Source organism: Anoplophora glabripennis, unplaced genomic scaffold, assembly GCF_000390285.2.
Source record: "Anoplophora glabripennis isolate ALB-LARVAE unplaced genomic scaffold, Agla_2.0 scaffold116, whole genome shotgun sequence".
NCBI lineage: Eukaryota > Metazoa > Arthropoda > Insecta > Coleoptera > Cerambycidae > Anoplophora > Anoplophora glabripennis.
Window position 1 is genome coordinate 687,390 of NW_019416290.1, and position 21,461 is coordinate 708,850.

General features: G+C 35.8%; 2 protein-coding genes across 2 annotated transcripts; one reads left to right on the forward strand and one right to left on the reverse strand.

Annotated features, from left to right (window-relative positions):
• The first annotated feature begins 306 nt into the window (after nucleotides 1-306).
• On the forward strand, nucleotides 307-6,608 carry LOC108906542 (centrosome-associated zinc finger protein CP190). Its single transcript, XM_018709851.1, has 12 exons — nucleotides 307-367; nucleotides 596-901; nucleotides 963-1,481; nucleotides 1,706-2,004; nucleotides 2,056-2,374; nucleotides 2,559-2,881; nucleotides 2,941-3,244; nucleotides 3,296-3,468; nucleotides 3,526-3,653; nucleotides 3,705-4,146; nucleotides 4,198-4,621; nucleotides 5,627-6,608. The coding sequence occupies exons 2-12, from the start codon at nucleotides 610-612 to the stop codon at nucleotides 5,962-5,964; spliced, it is 3,561 nt and encodes a 1,186-aa protein (XP_018565367.1). The 5' UTR covers nucleotides 307-367; nucleotides 596-609; the 3' UTR covers nucleotides 5,965-6,608.
• Nucleotides 6,609-7,678: 1,070 nt separating this feature from the next.
• LOC108906527 (myosin light chain alkali-like) lies at nucleotides 7,679-10,464 on the reverse strand. The gene is made up of 6 exons (XM_018709808.1): nucleotides 10,387-10,464; nucleotides 9,310-9,337; nucleotides 8,789-8,923; nucleotides 8,020-8,190; nucleotides 7,884-7,970; nucleotides 7,679-7,825 (listed from the first exon to the last, which is right to left on the reverse strand). Exons 1-6 carry the CDS (start codon nucleotides 10,387-10,389, stop codon nucleotides 7,767-7,769), a joined length of 483 nt encoding a protein of 160 aa, XP_018565324.1. The 5' UTR covers nucleotides 10,390-10,464; the 3' UTR covers nucleotides 7,679-7,766.
• Nucleotides 10,465-21,461: the final 10,997 nt, after the last annotated feature.

The following is a 21,461-nucleotide window of genomic DNA, read 5'->3' on the forward strand; positions in this document are numbered from 1 at the left end:
GATTCTTTTCTGTTTGGAAGGTGGGACGCCTGCAAGTCATTGTTTTGTTTGCCCAGCCTGTGCGGGCGTCTCAACTTTTCAAATATAGATCGCGCGAAACTACAATGACTTTATTTCCATGTAATAAAAGAATTATAACAGTATTTGATCTTGTTCTAATACTGTCTCAATATCCTTAAAAGGGATATTTATGTAAAGTATAGCATTTTTCAGGTAACTCTCACACAAAAGGCAAATAAATATATTTGCAAATTTGTCTTAAATTTTGGCGGGTAAAAGCGCCACCTTGAAATATAAAATGGCAATAGAAAATATGTTTGTACGCTTTCGGATGAGATGGAGCTAATATTTTCATAATAGAAAAAAGGTCAGTAAAGTTTGAATTAATAACAATTATCGGTGTAAATTCCAAATTTATAAACAAAATATGATCGTACGCTTCGCCTGTGTCAATGAAGTACAAAATTCCAACGCCTGTTTAGACGCCGACATCTGACTTGGCGTTTGTCTTTTTGTTAGGCAGCATTTTTTTTTATTCATGGCAATCTTTTAGATATATTGCTTCATTTGAATTTAGCGACAGTGTTCCATTTAGATTTTAGGAAAATTATGGATTACCCTTCAAAAATGGTGGAGAGCAAGCAAGTACGAGTGGACAACTGGGGGATCTTCTTCCTCCAACGCCTCCAGGTGTTCTTTAGCAAAACTGATTACTGTGATTTAACTTTACAATTTGAGGGAAATGTCCAGCTAAAAGTACATCGGCTTGTCATGTGTGCCTGTACAGAATATTTCACTTATTTGGAACAGTCGTGCCCAGCTCTAGAAGAGAACACTATAATGATGCCATCAGACCTCCAGGCAGACGTGATTGTCCCCATTGTTAATTTCATGTATACGGGTAAGTTGATTTGAAATTAAACTGTGATCTATCTAGTTGACTGTGACCGATGTATTTCTAGGCATGCTAGAATTTCACATGTCAATATTTGATAGACTATATAAAGCCGCAGAGTTGATGAACATAACCGTCCTAACAAAATTACTGGACGCCCAGAAGGTCCATCCGAATTATAAATCATTGAAGAAAAAGCCCGAATCGCCACATATATGGAATTTACAGGGGCCGAAGGTATCCCCTAAAGTACCAAAAACTCCAGAATTACCACCTACTCTACCAGGCAGAAAATTACCCGTTTGGAAAAGGAAGAATGTTCCTTCGGTACCCATGCAACATCCCACGTCGACGTTGCAGTTTTCAGAACATAGATTTCCTCAAGATCCCCTATCAGTGCCTGACAGTACCCCGAAGCCTACGAGGTTCGAGTGGCCAGATGACGACTTGCCTCAAATCAGTTTGATGGATACTAGTTTCGAAGAGATCTCGTACACCAGTAAGCCGTTGTTAACGCAAGAAGAGGAAATCAGAGCTAGTACGTCTTTTGACGACAGGAGAAGCGCTAGTAGTGACCAAAATAAAGGTAAACGTTTCTTTATTCATAAAATTTTGGCTTTGTCACACTTTAGCATAATTTTTAGTAAACTTAGGTTGAGTTAGGTTAGGTAAGTTAAGGTTAGGATAGGCTAGATTAGGTGTTCTTTAGTAAGGTGCTAAGGTTCGTTTTTCATTTGGAAAATGTTATTTTTGACGCCCTAAAGTGTTGCAGAGCCAAAATTTTAACACTTGTTATTTTTTACGCACAAGATGACGAATACAGCGACTTTTCTCAACAAAAGAGAAAGTTGGATCAGAGCACCGAAAAATCGTCTCCGAAAAGAGTGAAGTTGAACGACAAAGAAAATAAAGAAGCGACAATAAGCATAAAAAGTAGTAACGGTGCGGATTTGGATCACACAAAGATAGTATCCGAGATACTAAAGAAATATCCGCAGTTAGTCAAAAAGAACAAGAATATACGGCTGAAAATCATGGCGAGCGGGAATAAAACCGTCGTGGAGCAAACGGTTCACGCTCCCGTTAAAACCCCTAAAATGAAAGTCCAGGTAAGGCGACGCTTTTATTTCTCGAACTTTTTCCCAATTCTCGACTTCTAGGTGGAGGCCGCCAAATCTAAAGTCGTGAAACCGGCCCAGAAGCCCAAATTGGAGAAACGCCCTGCCTCTGAAGAAGGCCCCTGGGTCTGCAACAAATGCGACGAAACGGGAGAGTCCACGCAAGAGTTCGTGTTGTATTACCTCTACCGCAAGCACATGACGGATGTGCACAATGAGACCTTCGACGCTCGCCTTTGCAAGTACTGCGGCCAGTGGTGCGGCAAACATAACCTGATGATGTACCACTTGTACACGAAACACGGCCTGAAACCCCCGACCACCTATAATTTCCCGAAATGCGACCAGTGCCCGTATATAGGTAAGTTTAGTGGGTATTTGTCCAATCTGCGGCAGCAGCATTTTGTCTACATTCACCGTACATCAATAGCATGTTTGCCACATCACAATTACTACAATTATGCACGTTGTAATAAAATAGTGACCGTTAATAGAAATAATACTCGATTACTAGTGATTTAATCGTTATAAAACACTTTTCTCAGCCCTGTCGGCTCAGAAGCTGACGCAACACAAGCTGCACCACGACCCGGACGAAATGCAGTGCGTCGACTGTCACCTAGCCTTCACGTCGAAACAGACCCTGACCTCGCACGTCCAGATAACGGGTCACCTGAACCGCAACGGTAACACCAGCCACGATTGCCAGTACTGCACGAAACGTCTTCAGTCCGCCATCAATTTATTCTCGCACATCAAGAATTCCCACCTGAAGGAGGCCAAGAGGGACGGGATAGTTATCCTGGACGAGGCGGACGACGTAGAAAACGAAATCGAGGAGGAGGAGGTCGCCGTGCCGAAAGACAAGGTAAGCGACGTTTCCGATGTTCGTTTTTTGTTACGTAATTTGTCGTTTTTGTAAACCAGGTGAAGATAATATCGAACGTTAAGGTTCCCGTTCGTTCCGAGCAGAACAACGCTAGCACCCAGCAGGTGGCTCAGATGGAAGCTAGCTCGGAAGCCGAGGCGCTCAGCAACGTAGCCAGCGGTATCGCGACCAGCTTGGGCCTGGTGGACATCGTCGTTCTAGACGACAACCAACAGTACATCCTCCAGCAGCAAGAAGACCACACCGGCCAACCGGAATTTATCATACCGGACCTCACCACGGGCGAGAATCACTTCGCCGGGCAGGTCATTACGACCCAACACAGCGCGGTACTTCCGCAAAGTACTAGAGTTGATTTTAGCCCCCGAACTCCTTTAATTCCGAACGTTTCAGGCATGTTGCAGTCTACGGGTCCCGACATCAGCTCGACGGACGAGTTAGTGATGGTCCTGACGGATCACGATTACCAGGACGAGCAGGAGGGCTCGACGACGGACAATTCGAATATAGTCGTGTTGTACAGCCATCCCGTCGACGGGCAGCAAGGCCAGTTCATAACGTCTCAGGTAAATGTGTGACGATAAGTCGCGGGATCGTTTTATACCGTCGATTTCAACTTTCAGGGCAATCTCTTGGTGAATTCTCAAACGGGCATGCTGGAGATTCGGAACGAAGCGATTACCACGACGGCGACTAACCAGATGGTCGTCAACACCGTGGATACCGCGGAATCCATCGAATCGATACAGAGGTAAACGGCAAAGCCTCGTACCGTACGTTTTTTTAACCGTTCTTTTTTCAGGGAAATTCAAAGCCATAATATGAAGCAGGAGCCGTACTACGAGGAAGAAACGAAAGCAAACGCAGCCCCGGTTCCCCAACCCGACGTGGAACCAACGGAATCGCAACAACTGCCGCAGAGCGAGGAAACGGAACCGACGGTGGTCAGAAACGTTGACCGAGGTACCACCACCGAAAATCTACCAGTAGATGGCTACCAAGAGGAGGAAACACCTACCGAGCCCGTCGAAGAACGAGAGGAAGCGCCTAAGGAAGTGGAGAAGGAAAGTAACGAAGCGACTGAAGAACCTGCTAATACCGAAGGGGAAACCGCGGTTAAAGAACCGGAAAACAGCGATAACGTTGACGCTGCGACTGTTGCTTTGGAAGAACCCATGGAAACCGAGGAAATACCACAACCGGTCCCTGAGGATAGCTCCGATGACAAGCAATCGCCTGATCAGGTAAAAATTTAAAAAATTTTACAAATGTTCGGTTTTACATCTCTTTTTTAGGATTCCGTTCAGGAAGCGGCCGCCGAAGAACCAGAACCGGAAGAAACTCAAGCGCCGCCTCAAGAAATCAACGCCACGGGTGATACGGAGGGTACCGAAGGCATAGATGTCCCTCCCACAGAGAAGAGGGATCGCGTGGGGGTCGACTCAATGTGTGAACCGACGGAACATTTCGTTTTCAACGACCCGAGTAAAGTGAGCTTCGAGGAGTCTGACGGAAACCCGGACACGTGTGTAGAGGTGAGCGTTTCGGAAGCGATGGAGGTTGACGGCAAGATGGAAGATCCGCTACGGGACGAACGAGAGGAAGTGGCAGCTGCGGACAAGGAAATGAACACTGAACCGAAGGAAGGCGAGGAGGTCGAGGAACGAGTTCAAGAATCGGATGAAGGCAAGGAAAATGGGAAAAATGACGGCGAAGATGGTATGTTAATTTTTATTTTTTGGTTTTTGTTTTTTCAGCTCTATTTTTGGTACCCGATGTTCGTTTTTTTGATCGATTTCTTATTTCTGTCTTAAGAGAAACGATGTAAATCAGATTTGGGAGAAAAAATATTTCATGTATGTTAAAATTTTCAAGGAAATAACGTAGGTTTTCGTTTTTATTCAATCTAAATAAAAAAAAGTGGACTTTTTTTTATTTAGGTATTTTTTTTATCGTTTTTCGGATGGAAAAACGAGACGCAAATTTTTCTTTTACATCGAGATACGCTGATTTTGCTTAAAATGAATTTATTAACAAGTTTGGATCAAGTCTCGTTTTTATTCGCGCGAAAATCGCAGTGTGCCTTGGAAACAAAACGTTCAATTGTTATTCTAAACCAAATTTTGACAGTTCAGTTAAATTTTCGTTCACATCACAATTTTTACACGAGAATAAATCGGACTGGCTTCATATTTATTAATCAATAACTTTGGATCACGAAAAACGAGATGCAAATTTTTTCTTTTGCATCGAGATAAGCTGATTTTGCTTAAAATTAATTTATTAACAAGTTTGGATCAAGTCTCGTTTTTATTCGCGCGAAAGTCACAGTTTGCCTTGGAAACGAAACATTCAGTTGTTATTCTAAACCAAATTTTGACAGTTCAGTTAAATTTTCGTTCACGTCGCAATTTTTACACGAGAAAAAAAATAAAATTAAAAATAATAAAATTAAATCCGACTGGCTTCATGTTTATTAATCAATAACTTTGGATCACATCCTGCTTCTCTTCACATGAAAATCACATTTTCAGCTTCCCAAACCTTGACATTTTAGTGAAAATTTAATTGAACTGTCAAAATTTTGTTTAAACAATTGACTGTTCCATTTCCAAAGCACTCTTCATACAAATCGATAATTTGATATTTGAACGAAAACGAAAAAGGAAACCACAACCGTAACAAGACAAACGTAGAGCCGTTGTTACTATCTCCAATTTCTAGGGGTTTCTACGGAACCGACGGAGCACCCCCCACCCCCAGAAGAAGTTTCCGAACTGGAATACCAGCACCACAGCGAGACGGACAACAGCCAGTCCAACGAGGAGGAAGACGACAATTCTCAGTCGTCGCAGGACACCGCCCAGTCGCAGGAGGCCCCCGTCGACAACAGGAATCCGGAGAACATAAACCGGGCGATCCTGGAGGACTGGGAGGACACGGATTCGCAGCAGAGCGAGAAGCAGCGCGCCGCAATGAAGCAGGCGGCGGAGAACGTTACTAAACTGATGGACGACTGGGAGGAGGAGGACGACGAGGACGATAAGAAGGACGGCGATTAGTTGTAGATACGTGAGTGCTTTTTATACGTCTGCTTTGTTTTTTTTCGTATTTTTATAATTAATTGTTTGTACCGACGCGAAACGTTTTTTTTTACTAATTTGATATTTTTGGGGGCGAGCGGGGGAGTATTTCGTTCTGTGGGGGAGACCGGAGCCGATATTTGCAATCGGTCAGTCGGAAGAGTATTTGAAGTTATTCTCGAACGATTTCAGCCAGTTTTTGTGAAAACGGGGAAGAAAGTTTCGGATCTTATTTTTTTAATTAAAAATATTCTCTCTTAAAAAACTTAGGCGTGGCAATTATGAAACACTGCCTTCTCCTCTACAGTTTTCTGCTCCGTCGACGTAATTTCGTTTTCGTGACTAAAATTCTGTTATTTTTTTATTATTTTTCAATATTTTTAATTGAAACTGTTGACCGCTTATTTTTTTTTCCACGTTGAAAAACACCACCATGAAAACTTTATCCGGTAAAGGAAGCTGTACATACTACAAATTATATACTTACGCATCAAATTCATGCTTTTTTATGTTGGTAATTTGTATATACATTTTTTTAAGTTATCATGTGAGGAATATTCATGTCAAATATGTATAATTAGTTAGGGTCTACATATACGTTTTATGTTTGTGTATTTCTAGAATTATTTGCAATAAATAATGTAAAAATACAAGTTTTTTTACTTATTTTTCCCTCGAATTGCCTTAGATTTAACGAGGAATTAAAAAATTGCAGCGAATAGGATGATCTAGTAGAAAAAGTACCGGCTAGATTAAATCGGACACCCTGTACATAGTGTAACTCTGGACGGGGGTCATATAACATAAGCTACGTTTGACCTTTAGAAACACATTCCATAAGTAGCTTTGCTCAAATTCTGTTGTGAAAACTGATTTTTTTTAATCGTCTTCGAATTTACGTATCTTCCTTTCGGACTGGCTAACGTGCTCTCAAAATGCATCGTGAATTCTCATCTTTCTTGATTCGAGTACATTGTTTTTCATAATATTTCACAAAAATTTGACAATGAAGACACATTAGCACAAACAAACAAATTTTATTTCGATTCCAGTAAAAACTAGTAGTTCGTACAGTTACAAACACATCAACGATAGGCATTTATTTTTTGCTATATGTAGTTCACCTAACCCAGGTTAATGTTCAAGGTCATTCAGATTAACGAACTAAACACGGTGCTTTAAAAAAAAATAGTATCAAATAGTTTTTGCTAAAAATTTGGAACGGTTTTAAAAAATATATCAAATCTGTCCGTGTATTTATTTGTTTATTATGCACATTTAATGTATAATACAATTTCTTTGGGGTATTTTTCCGTATTACGGTCGTTACGAGAGCTACAAAGAAATATATTTGAGGCGAGGCCCCAAATGTTTTTTCAAGTGAAATTTTTAAGAATTGCTTTTGAAAAAATAGTTTTACTCAGAAAAAATCAAAATTTTCTAAAAAAAAAATTCTTGAAAGAAAACGTCATTTTTTTGTTTTGCAGGTACCGATCAATTTTTTTTAACTACATTCTGTAATATTTCAACAATAGAACATCCTGTGTGTGAAATATTCATTAAAAAATAATTTTTTATCTAAATTGTAACACTTTTCGTTCCTTTAATTTAGAATTAGGGGAGATGTGGGCACCGATCCCTTAACGGTAGGGGTAAGTGGGGCAATAGTTAATAGTATAAATAACTTCACAACTCAAGTCATGCTTTATTTATATGCGTTATATAAATTTGGTTTATAATAAAACAGGTAAGTACGATTGCAGTTCGCCTCAAAACACGTGTTACTTCTTCTTCTTTGGTTTGAGGGGAGGGTCCAACTCGCACATTCTCCTCAAGAAGGCTGCAAGAAAACAAGGAAAATTAAAAACTTAACGACGATTCCAAACCGTTAAACTAACGTGTGTATTCGATTTGTCCCTCGTCGTCCTCCTCGCCAAGGCAGTCGGTCAGCAACTCGTCCACCTCATCGTCTGTCAACTTCTCGCCTGGAATAAAATCGTTAAACGGATGATTTATTGCACTCTGGAAACGTACCTAGGGTCAACAGGGAGTGGGACAGTTCGCCGGATAACATCAGTCCGTTGGCGTTCTTGTCGTAGAGCTTGAGACATTCAATGAAATCCTCGTAGCAGCCCTGGTCTTTCACCTCCTTCTTCAGTTCGCTTATGATGGGCAGGAGTTCCTCGTATTTGAACTTTTTTTGTCCTAGAAATACGGGAAAGAATGTAGTGTGGGTGAATTACCTATAATTCATATATAAAGCGCCATCTATTAGTTTTCAAATCATTTTTCGATTTAATTAAAGAAAACTGTAATTTCTCACACTTGGGACATGAATTCGCGGCAAATTCGACAGAACTACGGAGGAGGCGACATCTATTATGCTCTCTTAAAATCACTGTCGCAGTGTCAGTTTTACATTCGCTTGTTTTTACATATTTTTACGGCTAGATTCCTTAACTGTCTAGTAGAAAGTTTGTTTTTATAACATGGAGAGCAATTTTAAAGAGGAAAAACCATACATCTACATTAACAAAATAAATAAAGTGACGTTTTCCCGTAAACTTTGACGTTTGTAGATCCTCAGGATCCAGAGGACATCGCGATCGAGGCTCTCATAGTGGTGACAAAACCGTCTCTGTTCATGTCACATGCCGTTTGATTTTATGGTGCCGACCGCGGCGCCACCTAGTACTAGGGGCATTAACCTTCCGTACGTTGGATGGAGCAAGTAGCGCCATCTGTTGCAAATAATGTGCGGCTTTTAGTACATAAGTTTGACTTGCACAGGGTCTTCACCTACCTTCCTTTTCGGCCATTCCGGACTTTTTAAGTCTATCGACGCTCGGGTTAAGTCCACAGCAATACACGAATTTTCCCAACAGGGTGGCGTCCAAAGTGCCATCCGTTTTAAAAACTTCAAAAGCGAACTCCGCACCTGAAAATATCATTCGAATTTAGGACTCCTCCCTTTAAGACAAAACAACGGCGTAGACGTTAGAATTTTGCAGTCAAGTCACTGAAATGTTTCTATATTTTGATATTTAATAGTTGTTGGAAGTAAATTCGAGACGAATAATTTATTTTTTTAATTTAGAAATACGCGTGTCAATTTAAAATAAGTTTATAGAGGCTCAAATGAATCTTTTTCGAAAATTTGAATTTTGTTCGGGTAGTTTTGACAACTTGGCAACACCGACAAGCCACCTCTTTATTGGTTCCCTGTAACGGAAAATGCAAAAACTGCAAAACAAAAACATAATCTGTGACTACGTGTCTGAATAAAAAAAGTGGTTTTAGTAACTTAAAATTTGTTATACTTACTCTCTAATTCTTTAGGTTTTAGGTCCGACTAAAAAAAAAAACAAGAAACGGTATTAACAATAAATAAAAATAATTCAATTCAATAATATTTGCACATCACAAAATAAAAATGTGGTAAAAAATGCGAAACCCATATTTTTTCTGTTTTCATTATTTCATTTAAGTCCTAAAAAGAATGAAAATAATTATTGTGACGTCATTAAGTCAAATACAGTGGCAAATCAAGTGATTTTTTAGATATTTTAGTCTATTGCAGCATTCCAAGTATTAGTAATTACTGATTTATAAATGAAATCGTTGTTTTGGCAAATACCGTTGTATAAATTACTTTACAAGTTTTGCAAACAAAAATCTTCCAAACTGTGACAAATCGCTAGACGTTGCAACAATGGTTTCCTCTCGTGAGGGGTTTGCATCAAAAAACGTATATGAGGTTCTAGTTGAGCTTCCTGTCCATAGATGGCTAAATTATTCGTTTTAGTTTTATATTTGTTTGAAACTTAACAGTTAAATAATTGATTTCATAGAAAAACAAAACAATACAGGGCAAATTTGCTGTCGAATTTAGTGATTTTCGTAAGTTTTCACTTAGTGACATCATACGTGTAAAATAAAATTGCAATTAAAATGAGAAAAATATATAAAAAATAGACATTTTTAAGAAATTAACGTCGCCAACTGTGATAATTCTTTTACTAAAATCTTGAAAAATGTATCGAGCAAAAAACTGGAAATAATGAAACGAATTTTGCAGATTTCTTTCATAGAAACAACTAGACTTTCACATTTTTTTTTTCAATTCAAATTTTAGCTTCTAGAAGTTTTGTCAAAGACCATTCTTCATAAAAAAAAGTGCCAGGAATTGTTTTATAATCCACGTCAAGATCTAAATGGTGTTCATTTTAAAAAATGGGAATAAACTGAGTAAATTCGGGGGAAAAAAAATGTTCCCTCGGGTTATCACAAGTTTATATCGGAAACTTTTATCGTCCACAGCTGTACCTTACAATTAGGACCAACAAATTGAAAACGGCACAGAGAAATGCAAAAAAAATAACTTCACTGACTGGTACTCACCATGTCGACGAACCCGGGGGCGCCCACTAGCCAGCAACTTCTTCAGACGGTGCACTAGAAAGTGAGGCTCGGTCCAAAATAATCCGCGGTTTTATATAGCCCGTCTAATTTAAAATCTATCGGACATCGTTAGCATGTCAAATCCCATTGGCCGTGCCGATCGGGCTATAAAAAATGCGCCTGTAAATTCACACCACTGCAATGCCGGATTAATCGCAACGATAGGGGACGCTTGCCAAAGAGGCGCGGGAACGACGGAAATAGGTCCGCAGGTCATTGTGTCACCGTCGTCACCTGAGATCTCGATCGCATGGACCAAATAATGTGACAGGTAGAAATGGAGTCGATCAAAAGGGCCGGAAAATCGGCCAGTTGCTTCCCTTTCCGTGACGTTTTGTATAATTTAGTTTGACAGCAATTACGTGATAGAAGACTGACAACTCCGTCAAAACTAGCGACTGTTTTCCAAAACCTCCTATTTCAGCATTAAAAGGGCCGGAAAATTTGACCAGTTGCTTCCCTTTCCGTGACGTTTTGTATCATTTAGTTTGACAGCAATTACGTGACAGAAGATTGACAACTCCGTCAAAACTACCGACTGTTTTCCAAAGCCTCCTATTTCAGCGTTAAATGTCATAACCGTTTTTAATTTACACTTGCTTCAAAGTAACAAATTTAATACTCTGTGTCATATATTTGACGAATACCCTCTCAAAGAATTTTACGTACACCGAAAAGGGAGATCTATTTTTTCTTATTTATGATATTCAGGAAAGTTTCAACATTTTCCAGATTGGCAGAGCAAGACAAGAGGCATTATTTTTCCGATATAGGTGGTTGGTAAACTAGTTTTACTAGTGCCTGAATCAAGACCAGGTTATTATGATAACAAACAGTTTTTATAAATAACTAATACCTTGATAAAATACTTTACGCTTACCTTTAAGATAAACTCAAAGATATTTACTATATACACATCGTAAACCTGAAAAAATGCGAGTAAAATGTCTATTTTGAGGGTCCGGAATCGATGGTGTTGACGGAGGTATAACTGCTCTTCTGTATTTACACTAATTATGTAATATTTAGTGGATGGTTTCAATGGAAATATGAAGCAGAGTCGATATACGTAAATCTTGTACCTAGTTTCTTTCGTATTAATTCGATTCGTCAAAGGAAAACTAATATTAAAAACAAACACCTTTAACTTTCTATTCCTTTATTGTTTGTGAGTAAATTTTTTAAATTTTAATCCTAACCCAAGGGTCTCGTAGACAAAAGCAAGTAAACACTTTGTTTACACTTAAATTTTTCTTTTTGGATCGCTTTGGATCCTAATTTCCTTTGCAAATCCATGGAATTTTATTTCAAGGTAATCTACATCCTATCAAATAGGAATCATTTCCAGAAGTCGTCTTGAAGTTACAAATCATGGAGACTATACAAGTAGTGATGGGCCAATCCGAATGAAAAATCGGAAACATTCCGATTGTAAAAATAATCGGAACGTTCCGATTATTCTGATGCCTATTCCGATTATTGCGTTCGGTCAGTATACGCATAGAGAACTGAAAACAGAATTGTAGAATTGTTGTGAAACATTTACTTTCCGAAGTGTGTGTATCGTATCGTCATTTCATAATCGTCTTGTTTAGTTTCATGGAAATCGTAATTATCGGTTTAAAATGTAGCCATTAGATGATTAGCATTTTGAATTGCTTACCTACCAATGTATTCCGCATGTGTGTTAAGTAAATTCTGATATGTAGAAAAACAAAGACATGTCATAATTATCTTCAATAATGTGAATCAATAAAAACGTTAATTGCAAATTAAGAACTGAAATACCTAATGTGTACAATAACTTACTAATTAAATTACTGGCTTTCACTCACATAAAAAGTAAACAAAATAATATAAATACGCAAAATAAGCATTATTTTATTTAACAATTAAATAACTTCTCAAAAATAAACACAATTAAAATATAAATATGCAAAATAATCAACTATATTTTATTTAACAAATTAAAACGTTTTATGAAAAATCAGTGCTATTTTCAAAATTCAGAGGGGTGGCACGTGGCACGTGTTAGGAATAAAACTCGAATAAAATGTTGCCATTTCTTTCGATATAATACACTTATACTCGTATTAAAAAATTAACATCGGGTAAATATGGAATGTAAAATAATCGGATGGTATTCCGATTGTAAAAAGATTCCGAGTGCCAATATTCCGATTATTCGAATCATCCGATTATGCCCATCACTATATACAAGGAGGCCAAACTCCATGTAAACAAAAATCTTACAAAAATAAGAGGGCGCTAGTGTTCCATATGTCCCATATGTAGAGAGGGGAGATAAAAAGCGGCAGTTTGAATTATAAATCAATCATGTCATTTTTGTAATGTGTTAAAAATTTTAAAATAAATAATGTAAGCTACTTTGAATTATATAAATCATGAAAATATGTCATTCCGGACTGTAATTAAACTAAATAGATAATAAAAAATATTAGCTTTATGAGAAGAATTTGGTGTTCGTAGAAAGAAACTAGTTTTCAAGGAATTTATGACGTGATCTTGTTAATATTAACCTATAAGTAAGGTTTATGTTTTTGATAATTACTTTGTTAAAGATTTTAGTTTAATGTTAGTAAAAAATAGTCACATTTTATACAGGAAGTTGCCTTTAAAAAAATAGTAATTCTTGTATTATTAATATGGAATTTTTACTTGTGGTAATAAAAAATAGAATATAAAAAAACTCGGTGTTTTAAATAAACTTTTTAAAATATTACAGATGTCCGATTTTGAGTCCAGTGATTCAGATGACTTATTAGACGCATTGTCCAGCTTGAGTGATGATGAAATAGATTTACTCTAAGAAACAGAAAGAGTAAAAAATAAGAACTACTTTGAAATTACTGTACCTGAATATAGTGGCCAAGTTTTTTTAACATTTCCGTGTTAGCATATGGGAAGTAGCTAACAGAATTGAAGAAAAATTTGCCATTTCTAATTATTTCACCCATGATTCTGGTAAATTTTGCATTGCCTTAAGCTCTACAACAACCAGAAAAGTTACATACTTGCTAAGTAACTTGTCTCCACAAATTATAGAATGGCCGAGATAATGAGGCAGTTGTAATCGAACAATATTTTGCCCAATATGAATTTCCAGAGCAGGTTATAGGAATAATTGATGGGAAAGGAATTCATATAAGATAGAGTATATCACAATCCATATTTTTTTTAATAACCAATAATATACTATATTATAGTGTAACTGAAAACTGACTATGGAAAGTCGATAAATTATGGTTGGACAATTTCTAAGCTGATTGCCATGTTGTCGGTTTAGACTTCTCAATGCTTCGAGAGTCATATCGCTCTCTTCTCAAAATGTCAAGAAGCTTAAAACAACATGACAACCAATTGATACCAAAATTTTAACAAAATATAGGTACTCCATTATAAAGGTCACAAAAAATAGGTAATCTAAATATTTTATAACTGTTTAAAATCGATTAGTTTTCTGGGTATATATTTTAAAATTGCTGTAAAATTTAATTCTACTTTCGTAAAATTGTTGATTTAATTCGAACGTAACATGGTTCCATGACTTATTCCAAGGTAGAGTATAGACCAAAATTAATAAGGTATTATAAAGAAATATTTTAGCAATGTTCTATATTTTTGTTATATATTTTGTAAAAATAAAATGTTTATCTACCAAAGATTTCAATGTTTTATTAATTGAATAAAAAAAACGAAATTATTTGTGCCTAATTAAAATAAAATAAATATTTATTCATAACAAACAAGTAACAAAGTAAATATATATTACAAATAAAACAACTTAAAAATAAGTAATACGTGTCAGTCTATCTTCTTAAAATTTCATTTTGTTCATGAAGCAATTGATTTCCATGTTTAAATATTTAGTAAAAGTAGTCAATTACCAATACAGATCGATCAGCATCAATTACTACACGTATCCTCTCTTTAAATTTTATATGATATCTGAATTTCAATCAGTTTTTTACTAACAGGAAAGAAACAGCAACTAATTGGAAATGATTTATTCAATTCAGTAATGATAATAGCGATGTCACCAGCAAGAATTATATGAAAGATACGAATTTAATTATTTATGCACGTAATATAAATTACAAGAATATGTAGAAATAAATAAAGTATACTTTGTTGCTATTGTCAATATTATGTGAACATATTCATAGTTGCTTTGTCGAGACCTCATCACACGTCAACAGAACTTTTCTTTTATTAGATTATACAGGACAGGATGCTCACTTTCTAGTATAATCTCATCGTAACTTAATTGCTCTTGATTTACTTGCTGTTCTTGTTGTTGTTGTTGTTGTTGTTGTTGTTGTTGTTGTTGTTGTAACTGTTGCTCTTGTTGTAGCTGCTGCACCTGTTGTTGCTGGTGTAGCGGATGCTCTTGCTGTTGATGCTGCTGCAAAATATATAAAGAAACAATGCATCATTCAATTATACAATATTTTCACTTATGAAATCTTTCTATTTAAAAATTTCTCTACCGTATTAAGAATCAAAGAAGCTGCTTCCAACTTCCGAATTATTCGACCTTTTGCCATAATATTAACCCACTATTCGGTCAAGTTGTAATATAGAACTGCTGGACATCATTAGATTGAAAATGCAGATCACAAACGTACTGTTTTATTTTAAATCTGTTGACAGTCATTCACTTCACATACTATTACCATATTTAAATTATTTTCGAAACTTTTTATTTACCATTTATAAAAACAAATTGTAATAATTATTGACTTGACTTCTAGTTTTTAGGTTAGTATACCTCCCCGCTCCCCAATATATCTACTAAACTCGATATAAATAAAATAAAATTGGTTATTTGCTTACTTCACTCGTATTTATGAAGCTACATTCATTTGGGTCATATGGAACACTAGCGCCACCCCAACTTCTGCCATTTCTTGGACAAATTTTGTCAAATTTTCCGTATGAGTTCGTGCTCCTTATCTAGTCTCCCTGTTACAAATTATTATCTCATTTGTATTTAACATTTAAACCGTCTTTAGATCCCGAAGATCGACAAGTTTATGAAATTTTATTAGAGGATAGTCCGTGCAAGGAAAAGTAAAAAGTTATTAACGGAAAAAGTGCCAAAAATCATTCAGAATAAAAGCACATACTTCAAATCATCTTTATGAGACACCAAATACCAAAAACGGCTTTAAAATTAAACAGAATATCTCAAAACACATCAAAACAGCTTCAAAGTTCATTAAATTCTTCTAATTGATATTACGAGTAGAATCCTTCCAAAATTTTCTTGGGACTAGCGATCGAATTAATTTAATTTATCGATATACATTATTTTAAATGGAACACCTTGTAAAGCTAAAAATATTTTCTTTACATGGCCCACATGATTCCAGGCAACTTTTATTAAAACCATTTTTTTATAAATTTTACAGAAGAATCTCTCAGATGCAACACCGTGTATACAGGGTGTTCCTAAATAAGTGTCGTAACGAAAGATTGCAAATTCCTTTTAAAACCAGAAAAAATAATTTTCCTCTTTCATTTTTCTCTCTGGGCTTTCGTTTTCGAGATGCACGGTGCCAAATTTTTTTTCAGATTTTTGCCAATATCTTTGGAACCGTTTGAACTAGAGGACTGAGCTTTTGTACACACATTACCACTATTAATAGCTACTTGTTGCAAATGTTGTTAAATTTAGTTAAAATTGTTAATTATTACTATCTGTCTTTTGAATTACAAAAGATTTTCGAAAAGTTAGCAAAATGTTTGTTTTTGTTTATAAAAAGTCATTTTTCTTGAAAACGGTTGACTTTAGAGCAATGAACCAAGAGAACTATTTTTGTGTAAAATTCATTGGGGCTTCAGAATTTGCTGTCAAATGTCAATTTTTCCGGTGGCGTAAAAGTTAGGGGTGGGGGAAACCCTTACGATACCTTAAAATCTCCACCACTGGCATGTTCAATAAATTCGAGAAGGGTGCGAAAAAGTAGCTATTAGTAGTGGTAATGCGTGTACAAAAACCCAGTCCTGTAGTTCAAACGGTTCCTAAAAAATTGGCAAAAAATTAAAAAAAAAATTAAAGTTTTGACACCGGGTATCTCGAAAACGAAAGCCCGGAGAGAAAAATGGGGAAAATATTGTTTCTTTTTTCAAGAGGAATTTACAGTGTTCCGTTGCGACACTTATTTAGGAACACCCTGTATACAGTGTATCCCACCGGGAATCGCCGCGATCGATATCTGGAAAAGTACTTATTTGAAAAATTTGAAAATTTGGCAGCTTATCCAAGTCAGTGGGTGCAATACAACTAAAATATTTTCAAGGTCATAGCACTTCCGGTTATACCGGAAGTCGATGCTATCTTCGTTATTTTAAATGGAACACCCTATATATTTTTGCATTTTTGGATTCTACTTGAAATTCTAAGGTCACTTTGTATAACAAACCTAGTTCCTAAATTTTGTAGTTTTTGAGATATTGACATTTTTATGAAAAATTTGACAGATGCAAGGTTGTGCGAGGTCCTCTGTATTTTATTCCAGCAATTAGATATCAATTTGAGATTCTGTATATNCTCTCCGGGCTTTCGTTTTCGAGATACACGGTGTCAAAACTTTATTTTTTTTTAGTTTTTTTCCAGTATCTTTGGAACCGTTTGAACTACAGGACTGAGCTTTTGTACACACATTACCACTATTAATAGCTACTTGTTGCAAATGTTGTTAAATTTAGTTAAAATTGTTAATTATTACTATCTATCTTTTGAATTACAAAAGATTTTCGAAAAGTTAGCAAAATGTTTGTTTTTGTTTATAAAAAGTCATTTTTCCTGAAAACGGTTGACTTTAGAGCAATGAACCAAGAGAACTCTTATTGTGTAAAATTCATTGGCGCTTCAGAATTTGCTGTCAAATGTCAATTTTTCCGGTGGCGTAAAAGTTAGGGGGGGAAAACCCTTACGATACCTTAAAATCTCCACCACTGGCACGTTCAATGAATTCGAGAAGGGTGTTAAAAAGTAGCTATTAATAGTGGTAATGGGTGTACAAAAACCCAGTCCTGTAGTTCAAACGGTTCCTAAGATATTGGCAAAAAATTAAAAAAAAATGAAAGTTTTGACACCGGCTATCTCGAAACGAAAGCTCGGAGAGAAAAATGGGGAAAATATTGTTTCTTTTTTCAAGAGGAATTTACAGTGTTCCGTTGCGACACTTATTTAGGAACACCCTCTATACAGCGTGTTTCAGGATTAAGCGACAAACTTTAAGGAGATATTCCTCATAAAAAAAAAATAATTCGCAAAATAACATTTGAAACGTCAAATTAACATTGCTTGACAGCAGCCTACTCGAAAATTTTTGTTGAGGTTCATTTTAAAGTTTATCCAAAGAATCCAGAAGCAACCTTCCGAAAAATCAATTTTGCCATGAAACTATAAGAGTTAGGAAAAAAGTGAATGTACACTTTTTGTCAATAACAAACTGTTCTATCTGAAAACAGCATCATTTTTTATTTTCAGTAGGCCGTTTTAATTTTTTTTGTAATTTAATGAGTCTGAGTCCCCATAACTCCGCCACTGGTTGCTTGCGGGACTTCTACTTCTATGGAAAAATGTTATCTTATAAGAAGATGTGTCATGCCAAATTTGGCTTAAATAACCTTCTTCGTTTAGAAGTTATTTAAAAAATTCGAATTTTTAAAAAAATCTTTAACGCCCCATATTTCGAAAATGAAGCGTCTCTGGAAAAAAATTTATACTTGATATTTTTCTTATTTTTTTATGAAGAATATCTCCCTAAAGTGTGTCGACTTAATCCTGAAACACCCTGTATACGTATATATTTTTTAAACACCCTCGTACGGACGACTGTCCTAGCCCACCAACCAATTATTGATCACCGCACTCATCCCGGCCGCAAAAACCTAATTTCTCCCCACACCGCAGGCCCTTCCAACCCTACCGGCCGGCGCGAGGCCCTTGAAGCATCCCCCAAACCATTCAAAAAGCGGCCCTAAGCCACCGGACGCTTGCGCGACCTCACGGCGTCTCAAGCACGGAGAAGAGCCCGAGATTCGATCGAAATTCCGCAACCAACATCTCTGGTCCAAGCCGCGAAGCGAAACATTCGCCGGCGATCGAGCGTCTCCGCCGATCCGTTTTTGTGCGTCGCCCGCCTCTATTAACAGTCGTAAAAAACAATAATATTAAACGCGCTCCGATTATTTGTCTAATTTCGTGTCGCCGGATTTTCAAGTCGAGACGCGCGTCGTTATTTTTCGCGGGTGGCTGTGAGTTCTGTGACTGTCTTCCTGCGAGGGAAAATGACGGATCTATGCAGCGATCAGGTGGTTGGGCCCGGAAAAATGCAAGAGAACGGAGCCCCTGTGAACAATATAGGTAGGGATGACGATTTTAACCCTTCATTTTAGTATTTTTTAGATTTAAATCCGTTGGTGGTGTTGTGGCGTGCAAACGTTTGTTGTACCTAATAAATTCTTGTTTTGTTTACGTTTGGCGCTTCTGTGTGCCAGACAAATATTTGCTTTTTTGATAAACGCACCTACTTAAAGGCTGTAAGGCTTGCACGGGTTTTACTAAAAACCTATGCTGCAGTGTTTTCGTTTTAAAAAGGTACCTATATCTCCGTTCGCGAAGCCCTGTTGCAGTAAGTAAACAAGTAGGGATATTAAATCGATAGATTAGATAAAATAACACCTACACACTAATCGTTAATAGTTTCGGTGCTTTTCCTGCTAACAATAAAGAATGTTTAAAACCTTTAACTTTTGTAGTATTCTGTGTGTTTCTTGTGGAATATAATTCACCTTGGGATTCATTTTCGGGCGCTGAGTACTATGACATGCGTAAATCTAAAACTGTAGGAAGAACAAATTGAAATAGTTCTTCCGCGACTTTTAAAATGACGTCACAACTGTTTATTCCTTTACACAGGGTGTAAATAAAACGCGTGGCTAAACTTTAACGGCAAATTATACTCTACAAACTAACAGAAAGAGTATTTGTACATATACTTATATAAAGAAACGGTACAGGGCGTTTAAAATTAATAAAAAGTTGTCGATTGCATGATTACTCGAAGTATTATTGTTTTTATGTAGGAAATAACTCGATTTCATGATACCTTTGGCAATAATTATGTATGATAAGACATTAGCGATAAGCAGCAAGATGTTTTAACAATATATCTCAAAAACTAATCGTTTCTTGTATCCTTTTTGTTAATTTCTAATGTTTCTGCCATTAAAGCTTGGTCAAGCGTTTTAGTTACACTCTGTAGGTATACACGGATGTGTAAGTAGAATTGTCGTTTGTTTTTTTTTAAATTCAGAAGATATTTTACCGGGAAACATCTTACATTTCATATTTTGAAAGGTTAGAAATAAACTTAAAGAAAAACGGGTTTGTAAGAAAACAATCTTGGAAAAATCAAGGAAGAGGAAATGCTTCTGCCAAATATACACACAAAATTTATATTTTGTGACACAGTGCTAAGTTACTTGAGTGCAAACTTTTCAAATAAAATGAATTCGCTTTGGTGAGTGTATCAGGTATTACATTTTTCTATAAATAAACGTTGTGTAAATGACATAATATGAGCTAAGCAGAAATACCTCTTTCCTATTTGTTGTTCAAGGCAAAGTACAACTTCAAATCTATTATCTATCAAGCGATATCATTTAACACATCAAAATTGAAGTGGTGATTATATTTTTAAGTTAAAGTTCGGTTATTCCGATTGATTTTTATTATCTTAAATTACAGCAATTTATAATGCAGAATATCTTTTTATACAGACTTAAAATTGTAAATTTAAGGTTCCTGCTTCTGTTTTAAATTGTTGGGAATTGCTGACGCCACCTAGATATTTAAAATTAAATATAAACTTTATAAATTTAAAATTTTAAATATAAAAATATCATGCTGCGTCATAAATTGATTAAATTTGTGGTATAGAGAGTTTTAAGTGATGCTGGTTAAGGCCATATAGTCACATTTTTAACAGAGTATAATCTCAAGTCTCTAGCTTCTAAAAAAAATTACAGCAAGCCATGGGCTGCCAACTAGATATTCAGGGTGTTTCAGGATGAAGTCGACAAACTTTAAGGAGATATTCCTCATAAAAAAATAAGAAAAAAATCAAGCATAAATTTTTTTCTAGAGACGCTTCATTTTCGGAATATAAGGCGTTAAAGATTTTTTTTAAGAATGCGAATTTTTTAAATAACTTCTAAATGAAAACGGCTATTTAAGCCAAATTCAAAAACCATATACAAAGATCATATCAGCATTGCATTAACTAGCAAAGCATTGAACGCTTTATGTAATGGATAATTTATGCAACAATTCGCAAAATAACATTTAAAACTTCAAACATAACATTAAAATTTTTCAGTTTGTTGTCAATAGTGGGAAAATTAGAGGCCAAATTTCAAAGAAAAACACCAAATTTTCTCAATTGTCGACGTTTCGTCACTTATCGTGACAGCCTCAGGACACTATAAAATTTAATAATTTCAAAATTAAATCACAATTTATAAATAACAAACTTAACATTAAAATATTAAAAAGTGTGTCTAAAACATTACAATAAAATGAATACAGTAATATCTATATAAACATGAAAAAAAATTACAAATACAGACACACTAACAATTTTGATATGTCACAAATTTAAAAAGAAAAGTATTAAAATTACACAAACAAAATGTTTTTATATAATAAATAATAAAATAACAAAATATGGTGAATGAACAAGAAACGCAACAACCAACAACCTGTACATAACATGCGAAAAAGAAAATTTTAAATTAAAATTAAATCTACGTATATTGTTTATATGTTACTCACATTACAGATTTAAGTGTTTCACTGTGTTTTCCTAGTCTCGTTATACATAGTATGTCATATAACAATCTTGGACAGTCTAGATATAGGTAGAGAATAGCGTACACATACATCAAGATCATGTATTAAAATATAAATCAAATTA

What these genes read in the sequence shown, in the direction of transcription:
- LOC108906542 (XM_018709851.1), top strand. Translation starts at nt 610, where the DNA reads ATGGATTACCCTTCAAAAATGGTGGAGAGCAAGCAAGTACGAGTGGAC. An exon ending in CGACCAGTGCCCGTATATAG is followed by an intron (nt 2,375 to 2,558) that starts GTAAGTTTAGTG and finishes CACTTTTCTCAG; the next exon opens with CCCTGTCGGCTCAGAAGCTG. An exon ending in TCCATCGAATCGATACAGAG is followed by an intron (nt 3,654 to 3,704) that starts GTAAACGGCAAA and finishes TTCTTTTTTCAG; the next exon opens with GGAAATTCAAAGCCATAATA.
- LOC108906527 (XM_018709808.1), bottom strand. An exon ending in AAAACCTAAAGAATTAGAGA is followed by an intron (nt 8,924 to 9,309) that starts GTAAGTATAACA and finishes TGATATTTTCAG; the next exon opens with GTGCGGAGTTCGCTTTTGAA. An exon ending in GGGACAAATCGAATACACAC is followed by an intron (nt 7,826 to 7,883) that starts GTTAGTTTAACG and finishes GTTTTCTTGCAG; the next exon opens with CCTTCTTGAGGAGAATGTGC.